Source organism: Amphiprion ocellaris, chromosome 16, assembly GCF_022539595.1.
Source record: "Amphiprion ocellaris isolate individual 3 ecotype Okinawa chromosome 16, ASM2253959v1, whole genome shotgun sequence".
Classification (NCBI taxonomy): domain Eukaryota; kingdom Metazoa; phylum Chordata; class Actinopteri; family Pomacentridae; genus Amphiprion; species Amphiprion ocellaris.
The window spans coordinates 10,452,959-10,477,498 of record NC_072781.1 but is presented as its reverse complement, the minus strand read 5'-3'; the positions used below and the strand labels follow the sequence as shown (position 1 = coordinate 10,477,498).

At 41.9% G+C, this 24,540-nt stretch overlaps 1 protein-coding gene across 1 annotated transcript; it reads left to right on the top strand.

Moving 5' to 3' along the window:
• Positions 1 to 1,271: 1,271 nt before the first annotated feature.
• On the top strand, positions 1,272 to 24,271 carry stox1 (storkhead box 1). The gene is made up of 4 exons (XM_023263929.3): positions 1,272 to 1,786; positions 19,333 to 19,485; positions 20,170 to 22,837; positions 23,412 to 24,271. Exons 1-4 carry the CDS (start codon positions 1,456 to 1,458, stop codon positions 23,563 to 23,565), a joined length of 3,306 nt encoding a protein of 1,101 aa, XP_023119697.2. The 5' UTR covers positions 1,272 to 1,455; the 3' UTR covers positions 23,566 to 24,271.
• The last annotated feature ends 269 nt before the right edge of the window (positions 24,272 to 24,540 follow it).

Genomic DNA, 24,540 nt, shown 5'->3' with positions numbered 1-24,540 from the left:
TGCAATCTTTTCATTTTATTTCTTAATAAAATGCTTTAATCCTAAAAACAGTCTTTGAGGTTTTCTCATCTACCCTCCAACTGCCTTCCTGAGGAGGGCACATAATTCACCCTGTGCAGACTGAAGTGATGTGTTCTTTTCATGTACAGAGGAAGCATAATATCCTGTTCCCGTATGAGCTCTAGTACCACACTGAGGCAGACTGGCCCCCGGCCTATCAGGAGCCTGAGTGCTCCTGAAACTAAAGCCACAGGCCTTCTGAGGCCGTGATATATGAGGTGTCTGTCTGTCTGTGCCTCGGACTCGGCCTGTTACAGCGTCAGTAAAAGCCGGGCCTAATGGGGTCCCTCTTCTGAGAGCACATGAGGGTATGGTTCTCATTTTAGTGGCAAATGTGTTCCCTGTGGCTGAGGCTCATGCACTTTTATTGAACCAGCATTCTTCTTGCAAAGTTATTTTTGAGAAATGCAATAACTCAAGTCTGTGTTATGTGAATAAAAATCCACAGGACTTTTATTTTTCTCATGAGATCGGCATTTGCCACAGAAACCAGGCCACTCTCTGGCATCTTAAGTGATTTATGTGTGGCACAAGGGTGGGAATTAATGAAACTTTTATGAACAAATTCTAAATCACTCAATAAAAGTTACTTTCAGGCTGTGCTGTCTGTTGACATCATTTGATGGCATTCATGTAAACACAATTTTCTTTGCAGGAAGTGTTTTTATGAGTCCTCAGCGATGTCAAATAAGATTTGTGCTTGTGTCGCAACTTGCTGCCTACTTTGCTGGTATTACTGAGTTCATTTTTTCATTAAATCGTCCTTTAAGCAACCTCAGAAATTGCTGGATTAAAAATAATCAAATCATTGGAAAACAAAACAACATGACAGACTCCCTCTTGTGTGCCACAGGCCATTTGGAAGGCATCTATCTATAATTGTGCATGTAGGGCATTGCTGAAGTGCCCTTGAGCAGAGCACTGGCTCACTGCCACCCTCATAAATCCCGTTCAGTAGCAGATCCTGAGCTTTGATCCGTTTGCAGGATTCCACCTTAAGAGCATCCTGTCATATTATTGCTATTCCCTTTCAGTGGCTGAGAAAGAAACTTCACTTGCCAGGAAACACACACACACACACACACACACACACACACACACACACCTGTGAAGAGTCGGTGGGAGGTCCACCTGTGTGTCCCAGCAGCAGCAGTCTGATGATCCCTCCTCCTCCTCCTCCTCCTCCTCCTCCTCCTCCTCTCTGCCACCGTCACTGTTTCCCTGGACGCGCAGAGAAACCAGTCGGACGTCCTCCTGCGTCTCCGCTTCAGGATCCGGACGCGCACTGGAGGAATGCGTGGCACAACTCGCTGTTTATGTGGAATACCTGTCGTTTAATGCGCGCATTTCGAGCATGATAGTCCCCCTCCGGTGCCGGTAAAGGCGTTAAAGAAAATGTCTCAGCAGCAGCGGCTCGTGCAGCTCTCCGCGGCTTCGCTCGCCGTCGTCTTCGGCCCGGACGAGGAGAGTTTACGCGCCGGCGGAGGGAAATGCAACACCAACCCCACAAGCGGCCAGGAGATTTTTGCAGACTTCAAAGCGCAAAACTCGCGCAGTTTTTGGAATAAAAGGCTCGTTAAGGCCATAGCTGAAGTGTACTTTCAGGGATGGATGGAAAACTCGGTGCTTTTCATTCAAGGGAACGCGAACAACTTGGAGGTGCTGAGAGAAGCGTGGATGCGCAGAGCTCTGAGGTCTCCAAAGGGGTTTATCATTAAAGCTGTCGGTATGTTATCTCACTTACAAGTGTCGTTATAAAGTTTTACCATGAAGCATCTAATGGAGGTGATGCAACTTTTAAAATGAAGTCCGTTTATACAGAGCACAATGTAGGAAGCAGCTTTCTGTGTTCTGTACTACTACAGTCATGTGAGGGCAAAAGGTGTGTTTTTTCTTTTAGGGGACTGTAGTGGAGTCACACAACATTTGTTTACCACACTGAGAGAAATGTGTGAAAGCCATAAACTGATTAACACACAACTGACACCTCTTTTCTTTTTTTCCTGAAGATTTTCATTGGACCAACCACAACCTTTGGTTAAATTTTATGGGAAAATGTTTAGTTTTGACCCAAAATCAGTAGTAAACTTGGAATATGTAGTGATTTATTTACAGTGTGGCCTTTTATTAGCGACAGCAGGTTTGGAAAAACAGAAAAAGTCTTATTTCTTGGATGTGTGAAGTGCAGAGGTGTGATTGACCACATCTTTTCACAGACCTCAATGGCTATTAGGACTTGTGCAAATTTATAAAGAGACCAGATTTTGTGTCCATGAGCGGTGAAATGTTCCCAGCTTCACCAGTTTTATTGCTTCTGAAATTACTCCCTGAAGATTCTGTCCCTCCAAATGTGCATTTGAGAAGCCTGCATGACCATTCATGCTCTCTTTATTGTCGACACTGTGATATGTTTACCCGTGCTTGTTAACAAAGCTCCTTGCACTTGTAATTGCTCCGCTTCCCTGGCTGTGTTGTATGTCCATAGCTGCACAGAAACAATGGAAATAGAAACCTTTATGCAGCCTCCTATAGCATGATCTCATGGGCTGTAAATGTCTGACAGCACCGACTGCTGGAGGAAATGACAACCTTGTGTGGGTTTTACGCCTAATGACAGTATTTTTACCAGATACAACAGGTTATTCACATATTTTTCGGACTTTAAAACTGTAGTTTGCCACAAATACACGTGTGGAAACTGATTTTTTGATGTCACAAAGCACCACCTTCTACTCAAAATGTGCGCAATTATCCATGAAATTCTGAAACAGCAGGATGCAAGAGACTAAGAGGTGTGTTTTCCAGATCTTGGAGTGGCAGGTTCTTGTTAGTTGTTCCAGCAGTCTCCCAGCAACACACACACTTTGGCTCGGAGTTGCCGTTTCGGTGTCTCACGCTCTGTTTAAAAGTGTGTTTAGTCTGGATGTGCGCCTCGCCGCCGTCTACCTGTGGACTTTGTATCAGTCCGTCAGCTCTGCCTGATTGAGCAGTGCACAGACAAGTAAATGGAGGAATGTGGAGGGGAGGAAGAGACCACACAGAGGGAGACCCCGGGAGGGCGTGGAGTGACGGAGGAGTCGGGGGGGAGGTGGAGGCTGACATGCCGTCCTGCTGTGAGACAGTTTCTGGCCCTAAGCCCCGACTCAGCACACAAACAGACACCATATGGGCCAAAGGTGATGCCGAGCTTATTATTATGCACTGCGTCGGCCCAAAGGTGTACACAGACATGCATGAGCTCACAGTCAGGCATCAGCATCTCAGCAGACTCTTCGTGTTTGAGTTTCACACCAGAAACTTGTCAGCAAACGTGTATGTGTGGACATGGCACCTCCGTCTCCTCCTTAGCAGATCCTTCACCTCAGACTGCAGCAATTTGTATGGAAATCAGCGCTGGCAGGCTTTCAGAGCCTGGTTTACTGCCTTCTCACTGAGAATCGGTCAGCAGTGAATCACTGAGCGACTGGCGGCCGACCACAGCCGCTTTTCTGTTACCTAGGATTAATGTGCCTTCGTTTCATGGCCAGTGAGGGACTGTGGAAGTCAGACTCCTAGATTGATATCAGGCATGGACTTAAGGCCTTGACATTGTCCTGATATAAATATGTCAGCTAGAAAACAGAAATGTTATGAGTTATGGGCTACAGTGAATTTCAAACGGCCCTATTTCCTCTCTCAGGTCAGAGCAAGGTTGAGACGTGACTTTATTGCTGTAAGGAGGTTTTTTAAAGGAGAGTTAAGGGGCTAATTTAGGGGATGTTTAGCTGACACTAACCAGATGTGGACAAAAGTTAGTTAACACTGTTTGGTAACTCAAAAGAGACATCCATGGCACAACAAATCTTCCAAACAAACAGACAGAATCGGTTTAGATAATTAGTGGTGACTCCTCATTGGTCCTGTCTGGTTATGAGAGCAGATACAGCTGTAAGCAGATTGTTCTGTGGGTTCATCAGCCACCTCTTCTGAAAGGAGATATGGAAGAAGGGAGGTGTGCAGGAGGTGAGGAGGGTCAACGGAGGAAGGGGATGGTGGTGAGCATGAACAGGCTGTGTTGCTATCTTTGTGGGAATGGCCCCCGCTGGTACTGAGGTCGACCTCTCGGCTTCAACTCCTGAACATCTGCAGGTTGTTCATGATTTTTCTTCTTCTTTTGCTCTGAAATGATCTCTTCATCCAACCAGTGCAAAATCATGACAGTAATGACTAATGCATGCGTAAAATGTACATGATTCTGCTGGAAGTATTCTTTGCACTGTGAATAATCAGACGTAGATACGGCTTACACAATCAACATGCGGCATCTTACAGGAAACACACAACATGAGGATGGAAATTCAAGAGCTTTGTTCTTTTTCTTCTGCACCTGAATTAAATTTTCCACCTCTTGTTACTTTATATCCGGCTCATTTCCTGCTCTTTTTGCTGCATGTACAGAAACTAAGCTGCAAGCTATAATTGATTGGTAATCCAGTTCAATCGAAGGGTCTGGAGATGGTTTACATGCAATAATCAGTGTATTGCCTGAAAAGAATAGCAATACACTTTGAGAAATGCTCTTATTCACGTGATTGCAGAGAGTTAGATAAGATTTACATCGTTGACATACCTCTGTGTTGACTATGGAGCTAGAGGTGGAATGTTTTACATAAAGACTTGAAGCAGAAACTCTTGAGTGTCAAGATTAAACAAACAAACACATTAATTAGTGAAATTTGTTGGTGCTTGTTGGCATATTTTATTTAACCTGGGCAAGACCAGGCTAGTTCCACCCAACTCTTGCTCTGTAGACAATTATTCTCATCTAACTCTCAGCCAGAAGGTTTATAAGGAGATTTCCCAAACTATTCCTTTAATCTGATTTCAACTTCTTCTTGTCAGCAGTCTTTATAAAAATGCCCCACAGTCTTCAAATAAGGCTCAAATTCTTTTTCGTGAGCCGTCCAGGATCTCCTGAAACTAGAGGCTTCATAGTGACTGTTTGCTGGTTCTGCATTATTTAGTGTCACTATTGTCTCTGCAGCAGGATGAGCATGGATCCACGAGTTGAAACATTTATATGGAGTCAGCCATTGGTGTAATGAGGTGTCCTGTGTCCTTCTGACAACTAGCCTCTGTAAACTGTCCTCATCCTCTTTGAACATGGACGTGAATGAGTCTTCTCACTTTCGCCATGGAAAACTCCACTTTATTGTAGGACTTACTGTAGGCCTCCCTCAGTGTGTTTTTGGAGCACTAGGGCACGGCCACACTGTGCTTTTTAGGCCAAGTTTTCTTTTTAAATGGTATGTTTCATTTAGCTCGCCATACCATGAGGTGGTGAAGCATTCCTGAAATGCTTCATTTACTCTTGAGATCATTTCCTGAGCACGCAGCCTCATTTCTGCTCTTTACTTTTCACTTGAAAGTGTCGTATTTTCACACAAGGGGTGTCTCCTTTCATGAGGGTATTTTGTCAAAGTCTCAAAGCGCTCCACTAATGGTCATAACTCTTCCAGATGTTAGCTTATTAACCATGACACCCCCTTGCAGGGCCCTACCGGCTTTAAATGGCCCACCCTGTCCTAACTAAGCAACACAGGTCAGAGGTTACAACCTTCCTGCTAACAAACCACCTTGAGGTCATTTAGCTTCAGAGGGTTTTTTTTCAGGGCAAAACAGAGCAACATACATCAATACAGTATCCAGGTGTTCTGTGCTTACTGGACAGTTCTACTTATGTTCTTCCGCCATGTTCCAAATGAGCTCTTTTGAATGGACTGTAAACCAGATGTAAGCACACTAATGATTCAACAATACTTTTGATAATCAATTGTTTGGTTTGAGTAAGATTTAAAGAAAAAAAGAATCTAAAATCTCTGATTCCAGCTTTTGAATTTTAAATATTTTCATTTTTCAAAAATCTTCTGAGTTATGTTGTAGACAAAACAAGACATTTAAGGTTGTCATAGTTACTAATCCATATTTTTCACTATTTTCTGACATGTTGTACACCAAACAACTAATTGATTCATTTAAAACCTAACTGACACAATAATCACTGAAAATAACCATCAGTTGAAGTCCAGGTTCCTACAATATTGTTGATATGCATCATCTTAAAAAATAGTGTTTGGGCAACAAAATTTGCAACAGTTTGCATCAGTCTTTTCTGAGTTATGACAACTTGTGATGAATTTATGTTCAGCCAACATACTTTGTTGAGTTAGTGGAATTAGCTTTTCCTCTGCAATCAAAGTTGTTATAATTCAGTGTATTTTAATCAAGTCACAATTTCTGTTTGGTGTTGAGTTAGTTGAGCTTTCCACATACCCCTTGGCTGCACACGTGTCTTTACTGAGGACAGAACCCTCATGATTTGTTACTGTATTAGTTTATTTCTGGTTAAAGTCAGAAAGATGAAGGGAAACACTCACAGAAGCACATTTGTGTGAGATTTGCTCAAGTCATTCTCAACTATCATTTGAGCTGCCCCCAAACTATATGGGTTAAAAATAATGACACTCCAGCTCCCTTGACACCAATTGTATGCTACACAAAACATGTGCTGCTATTTGTCAAGCTCCATGTGGTGACAGTGGTTGTTTTTTCAAAAAAATAGAAGTAGAATGTATTTAAAGGAAACCACGACTGTTGAGGTTCTTATGTCTGACTGCAATGTTGGTTTTGTAGATCAAACAACACCTTATTCCATTTATATCCATGAATTTAGAGAAGTTGAGTGGAGCTTTATTAAATTTTAACATAAAAGGTTTTGACTTAATGTGATGGCAAGAAAATGGGGTCACTGTGATTTATGTGTAGCTTGCTGAAGTTTTAAATTGCTTTTCAAATTGCATTGTTGGTGTCAGATAATTAGGCCAGAGTCTTTTACAAGTGTCTTATTATCTTTTACGGTGCCACTGCCAAGGTTGTGTTCCTGCATTTATCTTGAGGGTCTTTCTTCCTTTTCCCTGCGCTTGTAAAAAAAAAAAAAAAAAAAAAAAAAAAACTTCACTTACGGTTCAGATATGATGAAACCTTGACCTTTATTCTCTGAAGTGACCCTCCACATGTGTAAGAAACTGTGCGTGCAAGCCTCTCTGCAAATCATTTGTTAGCCACATCCTTTCCCATTGAGCGGGAAGCTGACCCCCGTTTTGAATCAGGCGTATCGGCCTCTGTATTGACCCAAACACTAAGCTCACCCATAGCGGCGGAGTGGGCCGGTGCCAACAATAACATTTGAGGAGTTTCCTCTTTATCCCTCAGCTTATACACGCTGTCAGCAGCTGCTTGGGTTTCCCTTGTGGGACTTATCTTTATTCATTCTCTGGTCAGACAAATGGGTTGACACAGGAATTGGACTATATTACATTAAGTTTGGGATTACTATTACGCTTCAGTTTCCTGACAGGATGTTTTCTTTGCTTCATTTAGCATTGATAAATGCAAAGGTATGCTAACATTGGTTCTGTGAGAGCAGAGCGTCGTGTTATTCTATTTCAACAGCTAAAGATGGTCTCGAGCAGATCAGTACGCTAAGCATTAAAAAGCGATAGATCATATGGCAAAAACTGGACGGGAGCTTCATTCTAAATATTGGGATAATAAACACAGGGATCTTCTGCACCTTAAGCTCAGTTAAGCTGGAGGAAATGTGCTTCATCTGTAACCAATGACTGCTATCAGACTTGATTAATGGGTATGGATTTGTTGGAAACCCTCTTAGACTCTACGTATATATGTTTTAATGGCGCAATGTCTGAGGAGGATGATAAAAATGTCTGGCAAAATAGACACCACTGTCTATTTCGAGCATTGCTTAGTTTCATCATCACTGAAAGAATGCAAGAGTATCATAGAGGTGCCTAGAAAGTTAATGAAAAGTTGTCTGCTATGAGATTAAATAGTGAACGAGATGGGGCCTCATGTTGAACCTTGCAGGACATGTTTTGTTACACATGAAAACGGCTGAATACAGGACATTTTCTCTCTCTGATAGGACTCAGCCATGTAGCTGGATCACAGCCAAAAAAGTCTGGACAGCATCTGTTAATCAGTAACTGAATCAATCGCTAGTAAAGGATCAGCAAGCAGAGCAGCATTGTGTTGGTTTTTGTCCACCACAGACACCATATTATAAGTTAGTGACTGAGATGTTTGTCTTGATCTGATGCCAGACTGATTAGAAGTAAACAGAGAACACATGGGGAGAAAAATATTGAGTTTATCACTTACAGTACTCGTCATTATAGAATTGTGATCAGACCAGATATCTCAGAGATGGGCTGGTGGTTACGGTTTGGTCGTCCTTCAGGAATATGATAGGATTTCCTGCTTTTTCCAGTGGGAGAACATGAGCAGCTATCAACGCCTTTCAGTGCTGATAAAAAAATATTTAACAATATTGCCTAAATTTATTGCTAGCTTATATAATTTATTCAGGTTGTGTAAGAGTTGTAGTTTGCATTTATGATTTGAGGGCTAAACAGTCAGATGGGTCAACACACAGATCATCTTTGCAAAGATTTGAATCTTTTTTTTGTCCTGAGTAAAACAGATCTGCATTAAGTCTCTTATCTCCTTATCAGCCTAAATTAAAACTGGGTTTACTACAATAGTCTGCAGTGATAACTAATAAAGATCACAAATATAAAGTCATTTCAACTGGACAAACGCTTTGGATAAATAATCGCCTCTTTCGGTTCTGTCCTTTTCATTACAATGATATTTATAGCTATGTCCAGTAGGCAATTTGTGGAGTTATGAGTGGGAATGTCATCAATCCTGTTAAAGAATAACAAATCACCACCTGGCTATGATTTTGTAAAACGGCTGTTCAAATTTTGAAAGATGGAATATTTTCTATGGCCCCGTATGAGCTCTCCAAAAAGTTCCCTATTGCCATGGAAGTGCGGCACAAATCTCTGGATGAAATGTTGAGGTTTAACCTTAAACGCATCACATCTGGGCTGGAATAAAGGTGAGATGAATTCAGGAGATAAATGACAAATTTAGAATGAGAGGTGAAAGAGGCCTACTTTTCTATACAATGTACAGATTCTACTGGAAGGCATGTGTATGGAAAAAGAAGTACAGAAATGCACTATGGTGAAAAATAGCAGACAAGAACCAAATACGTTGGGATGTGGTCCATTAAATGTGGAGAGTTTGATGTAAAAAGATGGCAAAAAGGGGTGGGGTCCATATCATGTGGACAAATACGTCATGAACGGTGGGTATCGAGAAGTTTTGTTACACAGAGAACTTTAGGTTTTTACAAGACAATACGGTCCTGTGTACCTTCCACTGCTTTCTGGTCCTCTCCTCAACACCTGCTCAGGTGTGTTTTCCATTCCACAACATGATAACAGGGGTTTGGCGCACTAGTTTAATGCCGTGTCTTTAACAGGAGCTGGATCGCATTTTAAATTGTCCTTACCGTGAATCAGATTTTAAAAACATTATTTAATCGCATTACAGCTGCGGGGATTTGCAGCCAAGGTCTGTGGTGAAAGACTATGTGAGCATAGACATTTTGATCTCTGAGAATGTCAATTTGAAAAGCTTAGTCACAGTCTGTTTGTGTGTTCTTACCAACATACATTAAATGTCAAAGTGCTGGTTTGGCAGAGTGAGTCTCAAGGCTACAACTGGATTGTAGATACCCACAATACATTTCTATTGCTGTTTCTTCTTTTTCTTTGGCTTTGTATTGCATGTGACAGGTCGCTGCCACAGTAAAGGTTTCTATGGTGACGTGAGTCAACTCAAACCCGGCATGTGTTTCTCTTCACTGCTCTGCGGTTTAGCTCATGAATCTTCTTCAGCCATGGCGTTTTGATTTTCTTTGTCTCAGTCGAAGTCCTGACAATGAGCCTAAATTGCCATGTTTATCTGCCAGAAAACACACTCGCTCAAGCACTGATTGCAAAGAGGACACAGTCCAAATCTGACTCCTTTCCTCCCACCTCACTTAATATTTAAACACCTGCACTCTGAGATGCTGAACCATCAATGGGTCAGATTAAATATTGACTTGATGCCTAAAGTTTGGCCAGAAAGGCCGGTTTTATAGTTGGGAATCCATCAAGAAAACTGAAAAATGATCAACTTCCCATCCTTTACATTTTATTGCTTATTGATGGGTTCCTAAGTGGGACAGAAAAGGCAAATTCTGCCAGCTAAATACTGGAAGGTCATGTGCCGGACATATGAAGGACATTCGACACTAGATATTTGTTGTAGACATTTTTATACAGTATAATGTGTTCAAAGTGCTTTCAGAGTGGAAGAGCAGGAAAGGGCAAAGTTGTCAGACTGGGAAAGCTCTGGCTGCTGGGACATTTGGGGCTGTAACTGCTTTCTGAAGAGACCTTTTCACTCAGTTTATTGGGCCATTTAACTGCAACGCCCACATCTGTGTGTTCTATGGGAGTGAAAGACACAAACTCGTAAAGCGCTTCGAAAAAATGTGATGCACACACACACACACACACACACACACACACACACACACAGACACGCAGAAATATAGGAAAGGGAGGGCAGAGTCGCGGAGGCCTGCTGGTCCAAAATACCCAAAACAAAGTCAAGTGGTCGTGGGACTGGAAGGGAGCCGTGGCATAAATTACAACTGGCATCTCTTCCCGTTTCACTAAATCTGACTGTATGAATGTTTGACATTGTCTCACCAGAGATTTAACTCAAATCTTGCGTACAGCCTACAGATTCACTGAAGCGCGTCCTTCACAAGGTCTTAGTTGAGAGGAGACAGGGAGGGACTCTGCAGTTTGGACAGGCCTCAGGTTCATGTTGAATGGCACGCAGTGTGTCCTTAATGAGGGAGAGAGAAGATTAGCCTGTTTGCTTACCGGAGCTTGGGAGATTAGACGATAGCAGTATGTGATAAGACGGTGTCTGTCTGTGGGTGTGCGTTTCCCGGGAGGCCATGGGGTGAGGGATTGTTGCAACAAATGTGGTATTTCAGTTAGATTTTACCTGCAACAGCACAAAGGTGAAAGGCCAAGGACTAGATTTAGTCAGAAGATTTTTTATGCTTTTTTGGTGGTCTGTACAATTGCAGAGACGATGACTATCTGCATGTGATGGAATGATCACAGCAGCAAGGTTGCTCCCATATCACCCCTCCACCACCATGTGATGGCTGGTTTGTACACTCTGATGTAAACAAGACGATGAGCGTGCTAACACGGTCACAGGTATAATGTTTACCCCATTCCCCCGCCTAGTTTAGCGAGCTTGTGTGCAAACAGTTGTGAATTAGCACAAATCTGAAAGTGTAGCTGAAGTCTATGGGAATGTCACAGGTATTGAGTCCTAAACTGGAATATTGGTGTTTAATATATTCATTCAGTAGTTATCTAGACATTTCACTGGAAGTATATCGGTCTATTGGTGGAACTAGAGGGCAATCCATTCAAGAGTAGTTGAGATAACTATTTTAGTCTGGAGTTGTGGGTTAATAAGCATTTTCATTATTAGAGGCTCAAAACAGCGTGGCTAATAAGTCACTAAACTTCAGTATATGCAGTATACAGTATATAGTATAGACAAGTAATGGCCACTTCAGAGTAAGCTCAAGACTTCATAAAAAGTAACCTAACAGTTCCCACTGAACAACTATAATGTAATAGTAGGCAGAAATAGACAACAATTAACATGGGGCAGGTTGGTGAGCTCAGCAACGACAGACCAGGAAAATGCCGCTCTGGAGTTGGGAATACTTGTCAAAAGGTACAGGAAGAGAAAAAGCAAACACTGAAACCGAAAATGATGGAACCATTTTTTGTTGACTTTTCCGCAATGTATTCCATGACTTGACCTCACATCAACTTCTGCTCAGCTGTGATCAGTACTCTGCTACATGCGCTGCACACAGTGCTGAGATTGGTAAAAACAATAAAATTGGAGCTGCTGTGCTAACTACATGGTGACTATGTAGGTTGCCCAAGACATTTTTTTTGAGTTAAAATTATAAAAATACAAATAAGTAAAGAAGCTTCCATATTGCTCCATATCAGACAGCACATACACCCACGATATATACCTTATATCTGTGATATGGGCGACCAAGATATCTATTAGGCTGTAATCATAACCAACATTTTACATTAATGTGCAGTCGTTCTAAATTAACAGGAATGTTGCTGTGCTATTTTACAGAACAAATTAAAACCGGCTTTCACACGTGCAAGTGGTTATGATCCTGCAGCAGAAGATTTCTGTAGAGCTGCACTTGTCAAATATGCAAAATGTCATGTCAGATATTAGGAATGTCAGCAAAATGGTTGAAATAGAAAATGATGTACATGCTGTCATGTAGAGCCTGTCATTTTTGTTCAGTTGTGTGCCTGAATGTGTGTGTGGTCGCTTGTCTGACTGCATATTTGTGGTCAAATCATTTATTATGTACAGAACATCATATACCACATGTTTGATTAGAGGAGATCTCTGTGTCACATTTTATTACCAAGGTGAGTTTGGTGAAGGTTAACAGGTACCTTTGGCCTTTAAATGTGAAATATTAGTGTTACAATATGCCCCATCCAATCAGCTGCAGACTGAGTTCTGTAGGAACTGTCAAAAACAGTTCTGGGTTTTGTGTTGCCGTAGGACTTCACATGAAAACATTTTAATGATCAGCATCATGCAGCTTATGGAGGGTCTACAGCAGGGGTGGGCAATTAATTTTCATATGGGGCCACATGAGAAACTCTGACGGTTGTTAAGGGCCGGACCAGTACACTTAAAAGCTCTGCTCAATATATATCTCAATAAAAACAGTAAATGAAACAATACAATGATATAATGAAAATGTGGAACACAGAACACAACTATTTAATGAAAGATTTAGTTTTTCCATTCAAACTATGATTGCTGCCTATTGAGTTGTAGATATTTACTATCATAAAGACATACTTAAAATGTGAAACTGATTTTCCAAGTGCTTTAATTACTTTTCAGCAGTCACTGTTTTTACAAACAAAGTAAGTAAGCCATCACTCAGAATTTATTCTACAACAATATGACCATCAGCTGGCAGAGATTTGAAACTTGCCTTATCATGTCAGTTTCTGTTCATCATGAACGCTATGAGGTGTTGTCAGTTTTTCTAAATCTACATTAAGATGACTGTGAAGCATAAAGAAAGACAACAGCTACCCACTACACTTACAGCAATGTCCAATATATCTCAATAAAAACAGTAAATTACACAATACAATGATGTACAATGCCCAACTCTTGAATCTCTGCTCTCAGATCCCAAACTCGTTTAAGCACCTTGTCCAGGCTGATCCATCTGACAGCTGTCTGGTAACCAAGGTAACCATGTTCACTCTCATCTCCTCCAAAAAGACAACAAACTGTCTGTAATTCAATGCTCTTGCCCTGATGAAGTCAACTACTGTAGTTACAACATCAGTCACGTGGTTGATTTTTAGCACTGACTTACACAGCACCTCCTGATGTATAATACAATGCAAAAATATCAGTTTCTGTTCTGGGTTTATTTCAGTCACTTTATCTTGCATCCGTTTCAAAAGTCCAACATTTTTCCCTGTCAAATTTGGACAGCCATCAGTTGTAACACCAGCCAAATTCTCCCATTTTAGTCCCAGCTTGTTCATGCGTGTATTTACCTCAATGAACAAATCACTCACCGTCGTGGTTCCTTTCATTGGCTGCACAGCTGCCAGCTCCTCCGTCATCTCAAAGGTTTTTGTTAGTCCACGTACAAAGATGAGTAACTGGGCTGTGTCACGTACATCACAGCTCTCGTCCAGAGCCAAGGAGAAAACGTCAAAATCGTCCACTTTGTTGTGCAGCTGAAGCTCCAGATTTTCAGCGATGCTCTCCGCCCGCCTCGTTACGGTTCGCCTGGAAAGGGTCACATTAACGAACGCTCCTTTCTTCTCCGGGCATATAAACGCTGCAGAGTCCACCAGACTTTCTTTTATAAACTTTCCATCAGAGAATGGCTTACTGTTTTTGGCGATTTTGTAGGATAATAGAAAACTCGTCTTGACTGCTGCATCCCTTGATATGAGCTTTGGTAAAACAAAGTCATTGCTGCTTTAGCAGTTTAGCTAGCAAACCTTCAGATATCTTCGCCGCTCTGCATCAGTCAAATGTTTGTACTTCTCCGCATGTTTGGTCTCGTAATGTCGATTCAGATTATAATCCTTGAGCACCACGATCTGTTCTCCACAAACCAGTCCACAGCTTTACCTCTGACTTCAGTGAAGAAATACTTGGAAGTCCGTGCCTTGTTAAAAACTCTGCATTCGGAATCAATATTTCTTTTTTTGCCGTTAGCTGACATCTTCCTGGGCTGAAGCTGACCAACAAACCAATCAGCGCATAAACCTTATGCTAAGTATGGAAAGTACGCGCGAAAAAACGTTAACTTAGCAGACCTTTCAAAATAAAAGCAGTGCAGGCGTATTGCTTGCATGTATTGCGATGATATATATTTGCATTGACTTTTAATATTTTCCAGTGACCTCATACGGGCCAGTCAGGGTCATCCGGCGGGCCGGATGTGGCCCGCGGGCCATAGGATGCCCAGGTCTGGTCTACAGGATGTACTGTATAGCGTGGTGTGTCCGTTTTTTCTTCCAGGAAGCTCGAGGTAATGCAATCACGTATGAAATGTGAGTCATGTGGCTCTGAGGCCATGTGAATACATGTGGCATTGATCAGTGTCAGCAGTCAAAAAGATCTCAGTGGGGATAGAGGAGACAAGGTCTCTGTCAATCATCTTCGCAATGTGAACAGTCAGCTTCAGGCATTTTTCATTTTTTCCCCAAGGCAGCAGTTTATCTTCACATGGAGGGTTTATGACATGGGAAGAAATGCATGTTTGTAGTGCCTCACGGGACAGAAAGCATAGTTTGGGCTTTGTCACTTTATGTTGTGGTAAATAATATTAAAATGACATTTCAGACGAGTCATATGAAGTCACGATGATCTTTCAGTTTCAAGTATTTACTACACCCAAGATTCTCACTGGCTATATCTTTGGAGGTTGTAGGATGAGATTTACAAAATAAAAGAAAATTTCTGCTCCTGTTCCAATTCTAACAATCTGGCAAGGAAAATATATTCTTTGCCTAAACTATTTATCTGTCTGCTTATTTATGTCTGTGACAACGGGCCACAAGTCATTGCTTTGACTCAGTATTACGCTGACACAGCATTTGGGTCGTGCAAGAAGCAATCTGTGCACCAGATGCTGCGATATCATGACTTTAAGTTCCTAGTACTTGTCAAGCTCCAAAAACACTTTATCCAACACTTGCCATAATGCATCTCAGTAGCATCTGATATTATCAGGGTATCCTCAAAAAGAAGCAGTTTGTTGGACATGCAGCTAAACCACATTGGAAATCAAATGGGTTGATTGTTCGGAATGACCTCACTGGAAGGACTGGGATAATGGAGCAGTCTTATCTGCACTCTGTTGTTTCTGCAACCAATTAAGTAAGAGAGAGATGTTCAAACCCTGCCTCATTTCACTCATGGTGACTGACATGGCTTGTCGATTTTGTATATTAAAAAAGAGTTTCTAAAGCTATTTGCCCATCTGACTGGCAGTTCTGATTACATATACTGTGAGCTTTAACATCCATCTGCTATAAATTTTCCACTTTGTGCAACTCAAGGTGAGATGATATCATGGTGACATCATCAGAGTCATTTTCTCGGACTTCACAAAGCTCCTTGAGAGCCAAAGCAGCCATTATACAACACAGGCTGAGTAGAACCAATGCTAATTATTCAGTAGAACGTCCCTTTAAATGGTTAAATGGAATTGCTGCTCTCTCTAACTCATCATAACACTGGTCTTGTCTCCTGTTTGACTCTCAAACTGCTGTTTTCCTCCCTCGTCCTTGTGGCATAGGGTTCTGTTGCCATGGCACCAGTCTTGGGTATTCATGCTGTGTATGACAAAGGGTGTAATGTCGGTGTCGTGGTCTTGGATTACAGGAACACAGAGGTCTGTTCCCCCTGGAGAGAAGACGGTTACAACAGTGAACCTCCCCGACGGTCACGCCTGTTAATGTTAGACTCAGCAAACACTAATCCTGCTTCTGTTACACCAACTTTTTCCCACAAATAAACTGCCACAGGTGTTTTTTTTCTGCGCCTTGTCTCACGCTTATATTTGTCTTTGTTCATCAGTGCTGCAATCCAACTAGAATTAATTGAATTGCATGTAATTCCTTGAACCTGTTTGCATTTTTATCTCCCTTAAGAGGACAGATCATGCTAGCAGGTGCCCGCCAGGATATCCAGCTTTCGAGAGGATCAATCTCAGTTTAAATTACCTCTGTGCAAAGAGAGAATTAGTTTATTGATTCCCTGTGATTAGGACATTAATTATTTGCCTTCCGCTCCGTGGACCCCCTCATATCCTCGCTGACCTTTTGCCTGTTGACAGTGGTTCTGAGTGGTTGCTATGTGGACAGCCTGCCAGGCATTCCTATAGGAAGTTAATAACAATGAAGAGCAAAGTCAGCAGCACTAATTCACTGCCCAGGGAGACTGCTATTGAGATATCCGCTCTGAGGTTTAGTCAGCTTAACGTCTTGTCTCAGCCAGAGGAAGGCAGATGTTTTTTTTTCTTTCACAATCCCTCCAGATCAGTTTTACAAAGAACGACCCCTGTCTGTGAACCTCATGAGCCTTAAGTGAGCTCAATGTTCTCATAATTGTTTTTTTTACCGACTTTGCTTGACTGAGTCCTTACTAAGAATAAAACATTTTTATTTGAACTAAAACAAAATGAGTAATATTGTAATCAAGTCATTTCAGGAAGGAAGAAAAGTAGTTCTGTGGTCAGTGCTGCCAGATTGAGCGTTTTAACATACTTTTAAAAAATTTTATTTGGACAAGTAAAAATAGATTGGGGCAGGTGTGGGGGATGTTTTGTACCATGTGGATGGTTTCCGCCTGTGAACTGTGAAAAATTAGGGCTTATTTTAACACATTTACCCCCTTCTTCTCCTTTGTTTGTCTTATTGCAGTTATTAATTTCATTTATTACAACTAGACACAGCATTTATGCCACTCGGTAACAAATGGATTTTAAAGTTTGCATTGGTTTAGATAAGTGAAGGTGTTAAAAAAGCATTATTTTACTAATATTTAAGCCCATGTTTTGTGTGTGTTGGGCTATTTTAAGGAAAATTTTACAGATTTTAATTCTGATTGGGCTACTTTTTCAGTCAAATCTGGCAGCATTGTCTGTGCCTCTAGTGCACATGTGCAGAACCAAAATGTTTCTCACCAAACACTAGTTATTCATAGATTTTCCTGCCAGTGCATGTTTCATACATGTGCGTTCTGTCACGCCTTACTGTGTCAGATATTTAATTAGTTGTTTATTTCCCCTGTCTCAGACATCAGGAGTTCAAGTGTGAGGGCTGTAAATGTTTATTTTACATCAAGTGTGAGCTCTGCAGTGTTTTCACTAAATGCCATGAGGCTGATGGGAGAATCACTCACAGTCACACACGCCGCATGTTTAAGCTAAAGCCTGAATTCACACGTGTGCACACAAACTGTTGTCACAACAGCTGGAACCTTGAATTTACATGGGGGATAATGTTTCTGTCAATAACAAGAACAAATTCCAACTAGTTATGAAGGTGAATTATTTCACAATCAACCTGCATTTTGTGAGGGGATCACATTTTATCTGGTATCCCCTTTTTCACTCCTTTGTGCTTCTTTCATCGAAGTGATGTAGCTGATTAACTAAAAGCAATTTTCCAGGCCTGTGGGTAAGGTTAAGTTCATGACCTTGTATCTGCGGTTTAATGGGGAAGAGTTTGTGTTTGTGGTAACCTAGCCCAGATGCTAATAATTCATCAGAAGCAGAGTTTGGTTAATTTTTGTCCTTTCACTGAATGTACTCCTGATTAGAGAATTGGACATAACAGCAAACAGTGTTGTTAGTACGACGGTATTTTAGATCATAATGACCTCTGTATAACACTTACAGCAACTATTTCATAAGAGCTGTAGGAGCTAGACAAACATTTCTCAGATGTCTCAGTTTTGCTTTTATATTTTCACTTAGGGGTTTGCGAGTATTCTTAGGATCCCATTTAGTTTTACTCTGCAACAAAACCCTAATTCTTACACTAATCCTAACCACATCCAAGCTAGGCCCAGTTCCAATCATCACTAAACTTAACCTAAATGTCACTACATAGCTAAAACTATCAATCTTAAAGGCTTATATCTCAAAATAGGCTTTTGTAATATTCCCCTTTCACACAGTCGTCTGGTTTGGCCGACTTCTGAACCAAAACCTTAAAGTGATCCAAAATTTTGCATCTCTTATGGTCGGATGTGATAGTGGTACCTTCTTTGGACATTTTTACTGGAATTTTTTCTATTTTCCTTCCAGGATTTTGGGTTTTAGTGGAGACGATGCCTCACCTTCTTGGAAAAAGGAAATTAAAAAAGTGACATAAACCTACACTGGGTTTTAGGTTACCCAGTGAAGTTATACAGTGTTGGGATGTGAAGGAGTCTTTATGGCACTATGAGCTTCACGCCACTGTTCTCTTCATTATAGGCTTCGCTCAGAAAAACCCTGTTTTCCTGAAAAAACTCAACCACTGCATGTTGCTTCACTTAGCATTCTCCATGTGTGAAACTCATGTTGACTGTTTTTGATACTGAACCGAAATGTCCCTAAAATTTCTGGTTAACTTTCGATGCAGCTTAGTTTGTGGCTTCTGTCTAATGGGCTCCCACAGTTTGTTTGCATGTCAAAGGATGACTGTCTATCCATGGAATCATGCAGATTGGTGGGATTGCATTGTGGGGTTCATATATTTTCACACAGACAAACGTTTCCAAGATTTTTTTCTTCATCTCTCTCACTTTTACTAACATGTTTGTCTTAGGGCAGCTCTGAGACGTGTAGGGCTCTATGATATGGGGGGCAGGATATCTGATCTGCCCAGCAGGCAGACCTGTGGTCACTTCTGTGGGAGTAATGGAATTCTGTGGTCTGTCCCAGTACCGATGGAATTTCAAAAGCAGTCAGGCATGGTTCATATAACTCACATAAATAGACCACCTCGGCCATGATTTAGAAGGTGGTTAGGGCAGGAATGTCAACTTCAGTACTTTGAGTTGTTTTCACTGGCAGCACCAGTCAGAGAGAGACCTCTCTGACCCAGGTGTGTTTATATCTCCTGCAGCTGCCACACCTGTTTCACTGCTGATGTGTCTGTGTTTCAGGTGACCTGTCCCCAGTGCAGATGTCCCCTGTTCCCCAGTCCCAGTTCATCCCATTGGCTGAGGTGTTGTGCTCGGTCATCTCAGATATGAACTCCTCACAAATCACCGTCAACCAGGAAGCACTTGTCAACTACATGAGCAAAGCCCATCCAGGTAATCCTTGAAATAATTCCTCAGCTTGCTTGTTAAGGGAATAGTTTGACATTCTGGCAGAGACTTGGACAAAGAGATTGATGATACGTTCACATTTGCAAAATTGACTTGAAAGGTTGGAAAACATCTGGTCTGGCTCTGCCTAAATGTTATAAAATCTACCTAGCAGCACCTCTACAAACTAATTAACACAACATATTGAAGTTGTTTAATCCCTACAAAAACCAACACATAAAAATGATAGTTTGTAGTTTAATGAGGGTTCATGTGCCAGACTGTGTTTTTACCAAATGCAGTAACTTCCATGAAACACACTGGTTTATAATCCTCTGCAAAACTACAATGTCTAACCCTAACCCTTAAGCTTTGTGTTTTGGCTTGAATTAAACAAGAAACCACAGTAAATTGGGTAAGTAGTAATCTTTAAAGTGTTCATTAGATAGAGAAAGAAGTGCAGTTTCCTTGTTTCCAGTATTTGTGTTAAGCTAAATGACTGCTGACTGAAGATTCATAGTTAATGGACAGACGTGAGTGTTACCTTTGTTCTTGTCTAGTAATTATGTAGCTGTGTTTTCCAAAAAAATTTTAACATTTGCTTTAGAAAACTGGAATTATTAAATGTACACAATTTGTTATTTTCCTTTGTTCTTGTCCTTAAGCCCCTTTATTATTTTTGTGTCTCAGGGATAACTATCCCCACTCAGGACATCCTCTACAATGCTTTGGGCACTCTGATCAAGGAGCGCAAGATTTACCACACAGGCGAGGGTTACTTCATCGTCACACCTCAGACCTATTTCATCACTAATAACATGGTTCGAGAGAAGAACTGGTGGACTTCTGGTTCAGCAGATGAACCTCCTTTGCCTCCTCCCATTACGTACCTACTGAGCAACGACGCCTGTGTTGAGAGCACTCAAACGCTCCCAGTGGCCCATTGCAAGTCCTGCAGCTGTTTTGGTCCTCTCCAAATTTCCACTAATATCACCTCCACTACTGCAACAGCCACTGTCCCCCCCTCCACTGTCCCAGACCACCATTCTGTCTCCTTGTCCATAAGTGAATGCACAGGCAAGAGCTTAAAATGGCCCCGACCATTAGATCACAAACCCTCAGTGCAACATCAGTCGACTTCCACAGCAGCAGATTGTCAAGCAAGTGAGATCAGCAAAACCACAGCCACAACAAATGTCACTGGTCGCAAAGAAAAAGACAACAAGCCAGGGCGGAAGTTTGGTCTCAGTTTGTTCCGGAGGAATGGAGGTAAAAAGGAAAAGCCAAAAAAGGAGTATGCATCATTTTCAGGCCAGTTCCCTCCAGAGGAGTGGCCAGTAAGAGATGAGGACGACTTGAACAACTTACCCCGTGACCTGGAGCACGCCATCATCAAACGCATCAACCCTGAACTGACTGTGGACAACTTGACACGGCACACGGTCCTGATGAAGAAGATGGAGGAGAGAAGGGAGAGGGGGATAGAAAGAGTGTTGGACAGGGCTCTGGATAAAGACGATAAGGGAGTCGACAAGGGAATGTCTACCGAGATACTAATGTTCGCAAAACCCAGGCATCATCACTCAGCTAAGGCAACAGCAGGGAAAAGATCTGCTCAAAAGGCCTCTCGCAGCAAGAGGAGGGCCCACTCATCCAGAGAAAAGCAGAAGGAAAAGGAGAAGGAGAGGGTTAAGAGTAAGGCTCCCATATGTGCTGACACTTATCCAGAGGGGGAGGATTTGATCCCTACCCGACTTAGAGTGGAAATCCCTATTGATGAACCAGATCAAGTGGAAGAAGGTGGAACTGTTGAGGGAAAGTCTCTGTATAAGAAACGCATTGAAAACCCTTTCCAGAGCCATCCAACCAAAGACGCTGAGACCATAGCTCCTGCCACTCGAGAGCATAGAAGACGAGAGGTGAAAGATGGCAAGGCTTTGGGGCTGGGGAGGAAGGAGCGATCGAGCCACCGCTCCAAATCATGGGACCCACATCGGGCCAAAGTGATGGCAGCAGATGGAGAGAGTGCAGTGAAATTTCCTACATCTGAGGACAGGTATGACTGCATCCATGAGAGGGACTTTACTGCTGTTCATCTGCTTCAATCTGACACGAAGCTCAACAGAGAATTGCCACTGGACTACAGCTCGGCCTACCCACAGAGCAGTACGCTCCGGATAGAAGACAAGGTCCGACATCAAAGGGACGGAAACGTTAAGGAGAGTTGGGACAGAGAGGGTAAAAATGGGCCTTTTCAGGATGTACAGGAATTCAACAGTGTACCAGACCATAGCCAAAATATAGTTGACAGTCTTGCTAACGTCCAGCAATGCCCCAGTACTAATGTGCCTACCCACCCCTATGAGCCTGTCATGAGCCACTCGTATGAGCCTAATCTGCCCTGGCCCAAACCCTCTTTACAGCGGAAACATTCCCTCAGACTCTCTAACCCACAAAGGGACGATATTCAGAAGCCCGACGAGCTCTCTGAAACTGCAGCGGCCCAGGACCAACAGGAGACGCATCCTGTCATGATCACTAGTAGAGAGCAAAGGACCATGAGCCAGGGAGAAAGACTGGAACTGACAGCTGACAGCACTCCTTTACTAACAGACGCTGATGGATTCATAGAGGACGACTATAGACTCTATCAGAGAGCAGCTGAGCAGGAGGATGATGACGCCTGCAGCTCTTTGTGTGTAAATGACGAAGAGATTATTGATGCTGCAAATGAGTACCGAGCAGATGTAGCAGATTATCATGGCCACCAGTTGATTTACCACAGCCGTGAGTCTGATTTGCAGTATCAGGGACTCCACAGTCACTTTTATGAATCCAACTTTCACCAACCACAAGTCGCCTCAATTCAAGATTCAGGGGACTTTGAAGATCTTACAGCTCAGAGGGAATCTTCCCTCAGCACCTCCAGACCTGGAGAGACCAGCTGGAGACTTCACCATCAGAAGACAAGATCACCAGACACCCAAAATAAGTCCAACCCCAGACGAGGCGCATTGATCCAGGGGGAAAGACGGCAGGAAGTTGAATGTGATTTAGACTGTTCTGAGGCACGTGAAGCTGCAGACAGTAGCATCTTTGACTACTGCCAGACTAGTGAGATAGAATCAGACACGGAGACTGTGCGAAAGTCAGCTGACGAGGGTGATGGTGAGTCCGCTCACTGGGCAGCCGAGGTGAAGGAAGTGCAGGAGGATGAGTTCAGTGAGAAGAGGGTTCGTCACACCCACAGAGCTGCTCTGAGCATGCCCAGTGGAGCCAGAAGTGCTGAGGCTGGGGAAATGGTGGAAATGGGAGAGAACCAGAGCATCACGGGAGACAGTGGGATAGACTCTCCTCGGTGAGTGACTCTCTTTTTACTACTTTTTCTCATGTTACTCAAAGTAACAGCTAACACATGTTAAGACTGATCAAATGGCTTTCTGTAGATTTTTATGAAGATAAAAAATAAATGCTCCTTATCGCTCCATCCAGATGCTCATCCTCTTTAGGTCAGTGTTTGTATTAGTTTTCACACCCCAGGCTCATGTCTTATCTCTTCTGCCCACACCACACTGTATCCCCCCACATTTCTGGAGGTGCTTTAGGCAAAATAAACACAGCACTGAGGTTAGTTAACCTCTGGGTTACAAGTCTGTGGTTGGCCTTACTCCCAAGTTGTTTTTTTTCTTTTAAGGTAAATTGCAATAAAGCTGAACAAACACCTCATGACCAATTACAGCATCCAGTATTTGGACAGAAGGGAGTGATTTTTGATAATTATGTGTAATTGCTGTGCAGCACTTAAATGCTCATGTTGTAATCAAAGAGCAAGAATAGACTTCTTTTTCAGACACTGAACTTGCCGTGGACCCTGGTATGTAAAGATGGAATGCATAAACACATTATTCAAATGGTATATTTCATCCCTACAGGACCCGAGTCAGTCTGGCCTCCAGCAACACTGTCATACTCGAGGGTCTCAAGAGACGAGGCTTTTTACAAAACTTGGAGAAACTGCATTCAAAGAGCAGTGCCATTCGACCACAGAGCTCTCTGCTGCAACTGACGCCTGTCATGAACGTATAGCGGGCTGGAAGACACTGTCACTTTATGTTGGAGCCTATGTATCGCTTCATACAGATCAGTGTGATTGGTAAACCATGTGCTTAGATCTTGAGTTTTATGCAGCTATTATGGTCAGACATATATCCAATAATGGGGGTCAACCGATGGGCTGCAACTAAGGATTATAACAATGAATTCTTGAGTAATCGATGAGTTGTTTGGTCAGGAAATGGTGAAAGAGATGGCGTCAACCCAAAAGTATTCCATTTATTGTCATAGTGAACAAATATATTCAAATTTCAGAAGTTGGAATCAGAGATTTTTTTTTCCCTGAAGGAATCACTCAAACAGATAATCAAAATAGCTAATTTGACAGTTAACTAATCCATTAATCAATTAATCTTTGCCGTTATTGTTCACACTTGGTTGTTTACTTCTGCATATCGATATCAATTACAACAGGAACCTGTGTACAGATGTACAGTATATGTTTATTTTCTTTTTGTAAATAATTTTTAAAGTAGTATTCCATGATTTATCCATTCATAGACTACCTTGGCTATGAGTTGTTAAATGGTAAATTACACTTTATGTGATATAAATGTACAGTTTTCTTTCTCTACATGTCTCGTTGGTTAAAATGTTCATAACAGCAGTAACATGTTCTAGCATTAGCCTTTTTTTCTTTTCATGTAGCTGTTACCACAAATAAAACGATGTATATCAATCAAGGTGTCTTTACTTTGTCATGATATTGCTTTGCATTTAAGCATACTTTTGATTTAGTTGTACTTTGACTATTTTTGTTTTCTGCTAATGTGTATTTCTACTCCACTATATTTCAGAGGCAAACACTACTTTTTACTTCACTAAATATATTGGATATCTGTAGTTACTTTGCAGATTTGGTTTAAAAATACATAATACAATCAGCAAATAAATTATGAAGCAACAGCAGCATAGATTAAATAAAGTTTTATTGATGCCAGAGTTAAA

Excerpts from the sequence above, each read along its gene's own strand:
- stox1 (XM_023263929.3), top strand. The coding sequence starts at position 1,456 with ATGTCTCAGCAGCAGCGGCTCGTGCAGCTCTCCGCGGCTTCGCTCGCC. Across the intron at positions 19,486-20,169 it reads CATGAGCAAAGCCCATCCAG|GGATAACTATCCCCACTCAG; the intron begins GTAATCCTTGAA and ends TTTGTGTCTCAG. Across the intron at positions 22,838-23,411 it reads AGTGGGATAGACTCTCCTCG|GACCCGAGTCAGTCTGGCCT; the intron begins GTGAGTGACTCT and ends TCATCCCTACAG.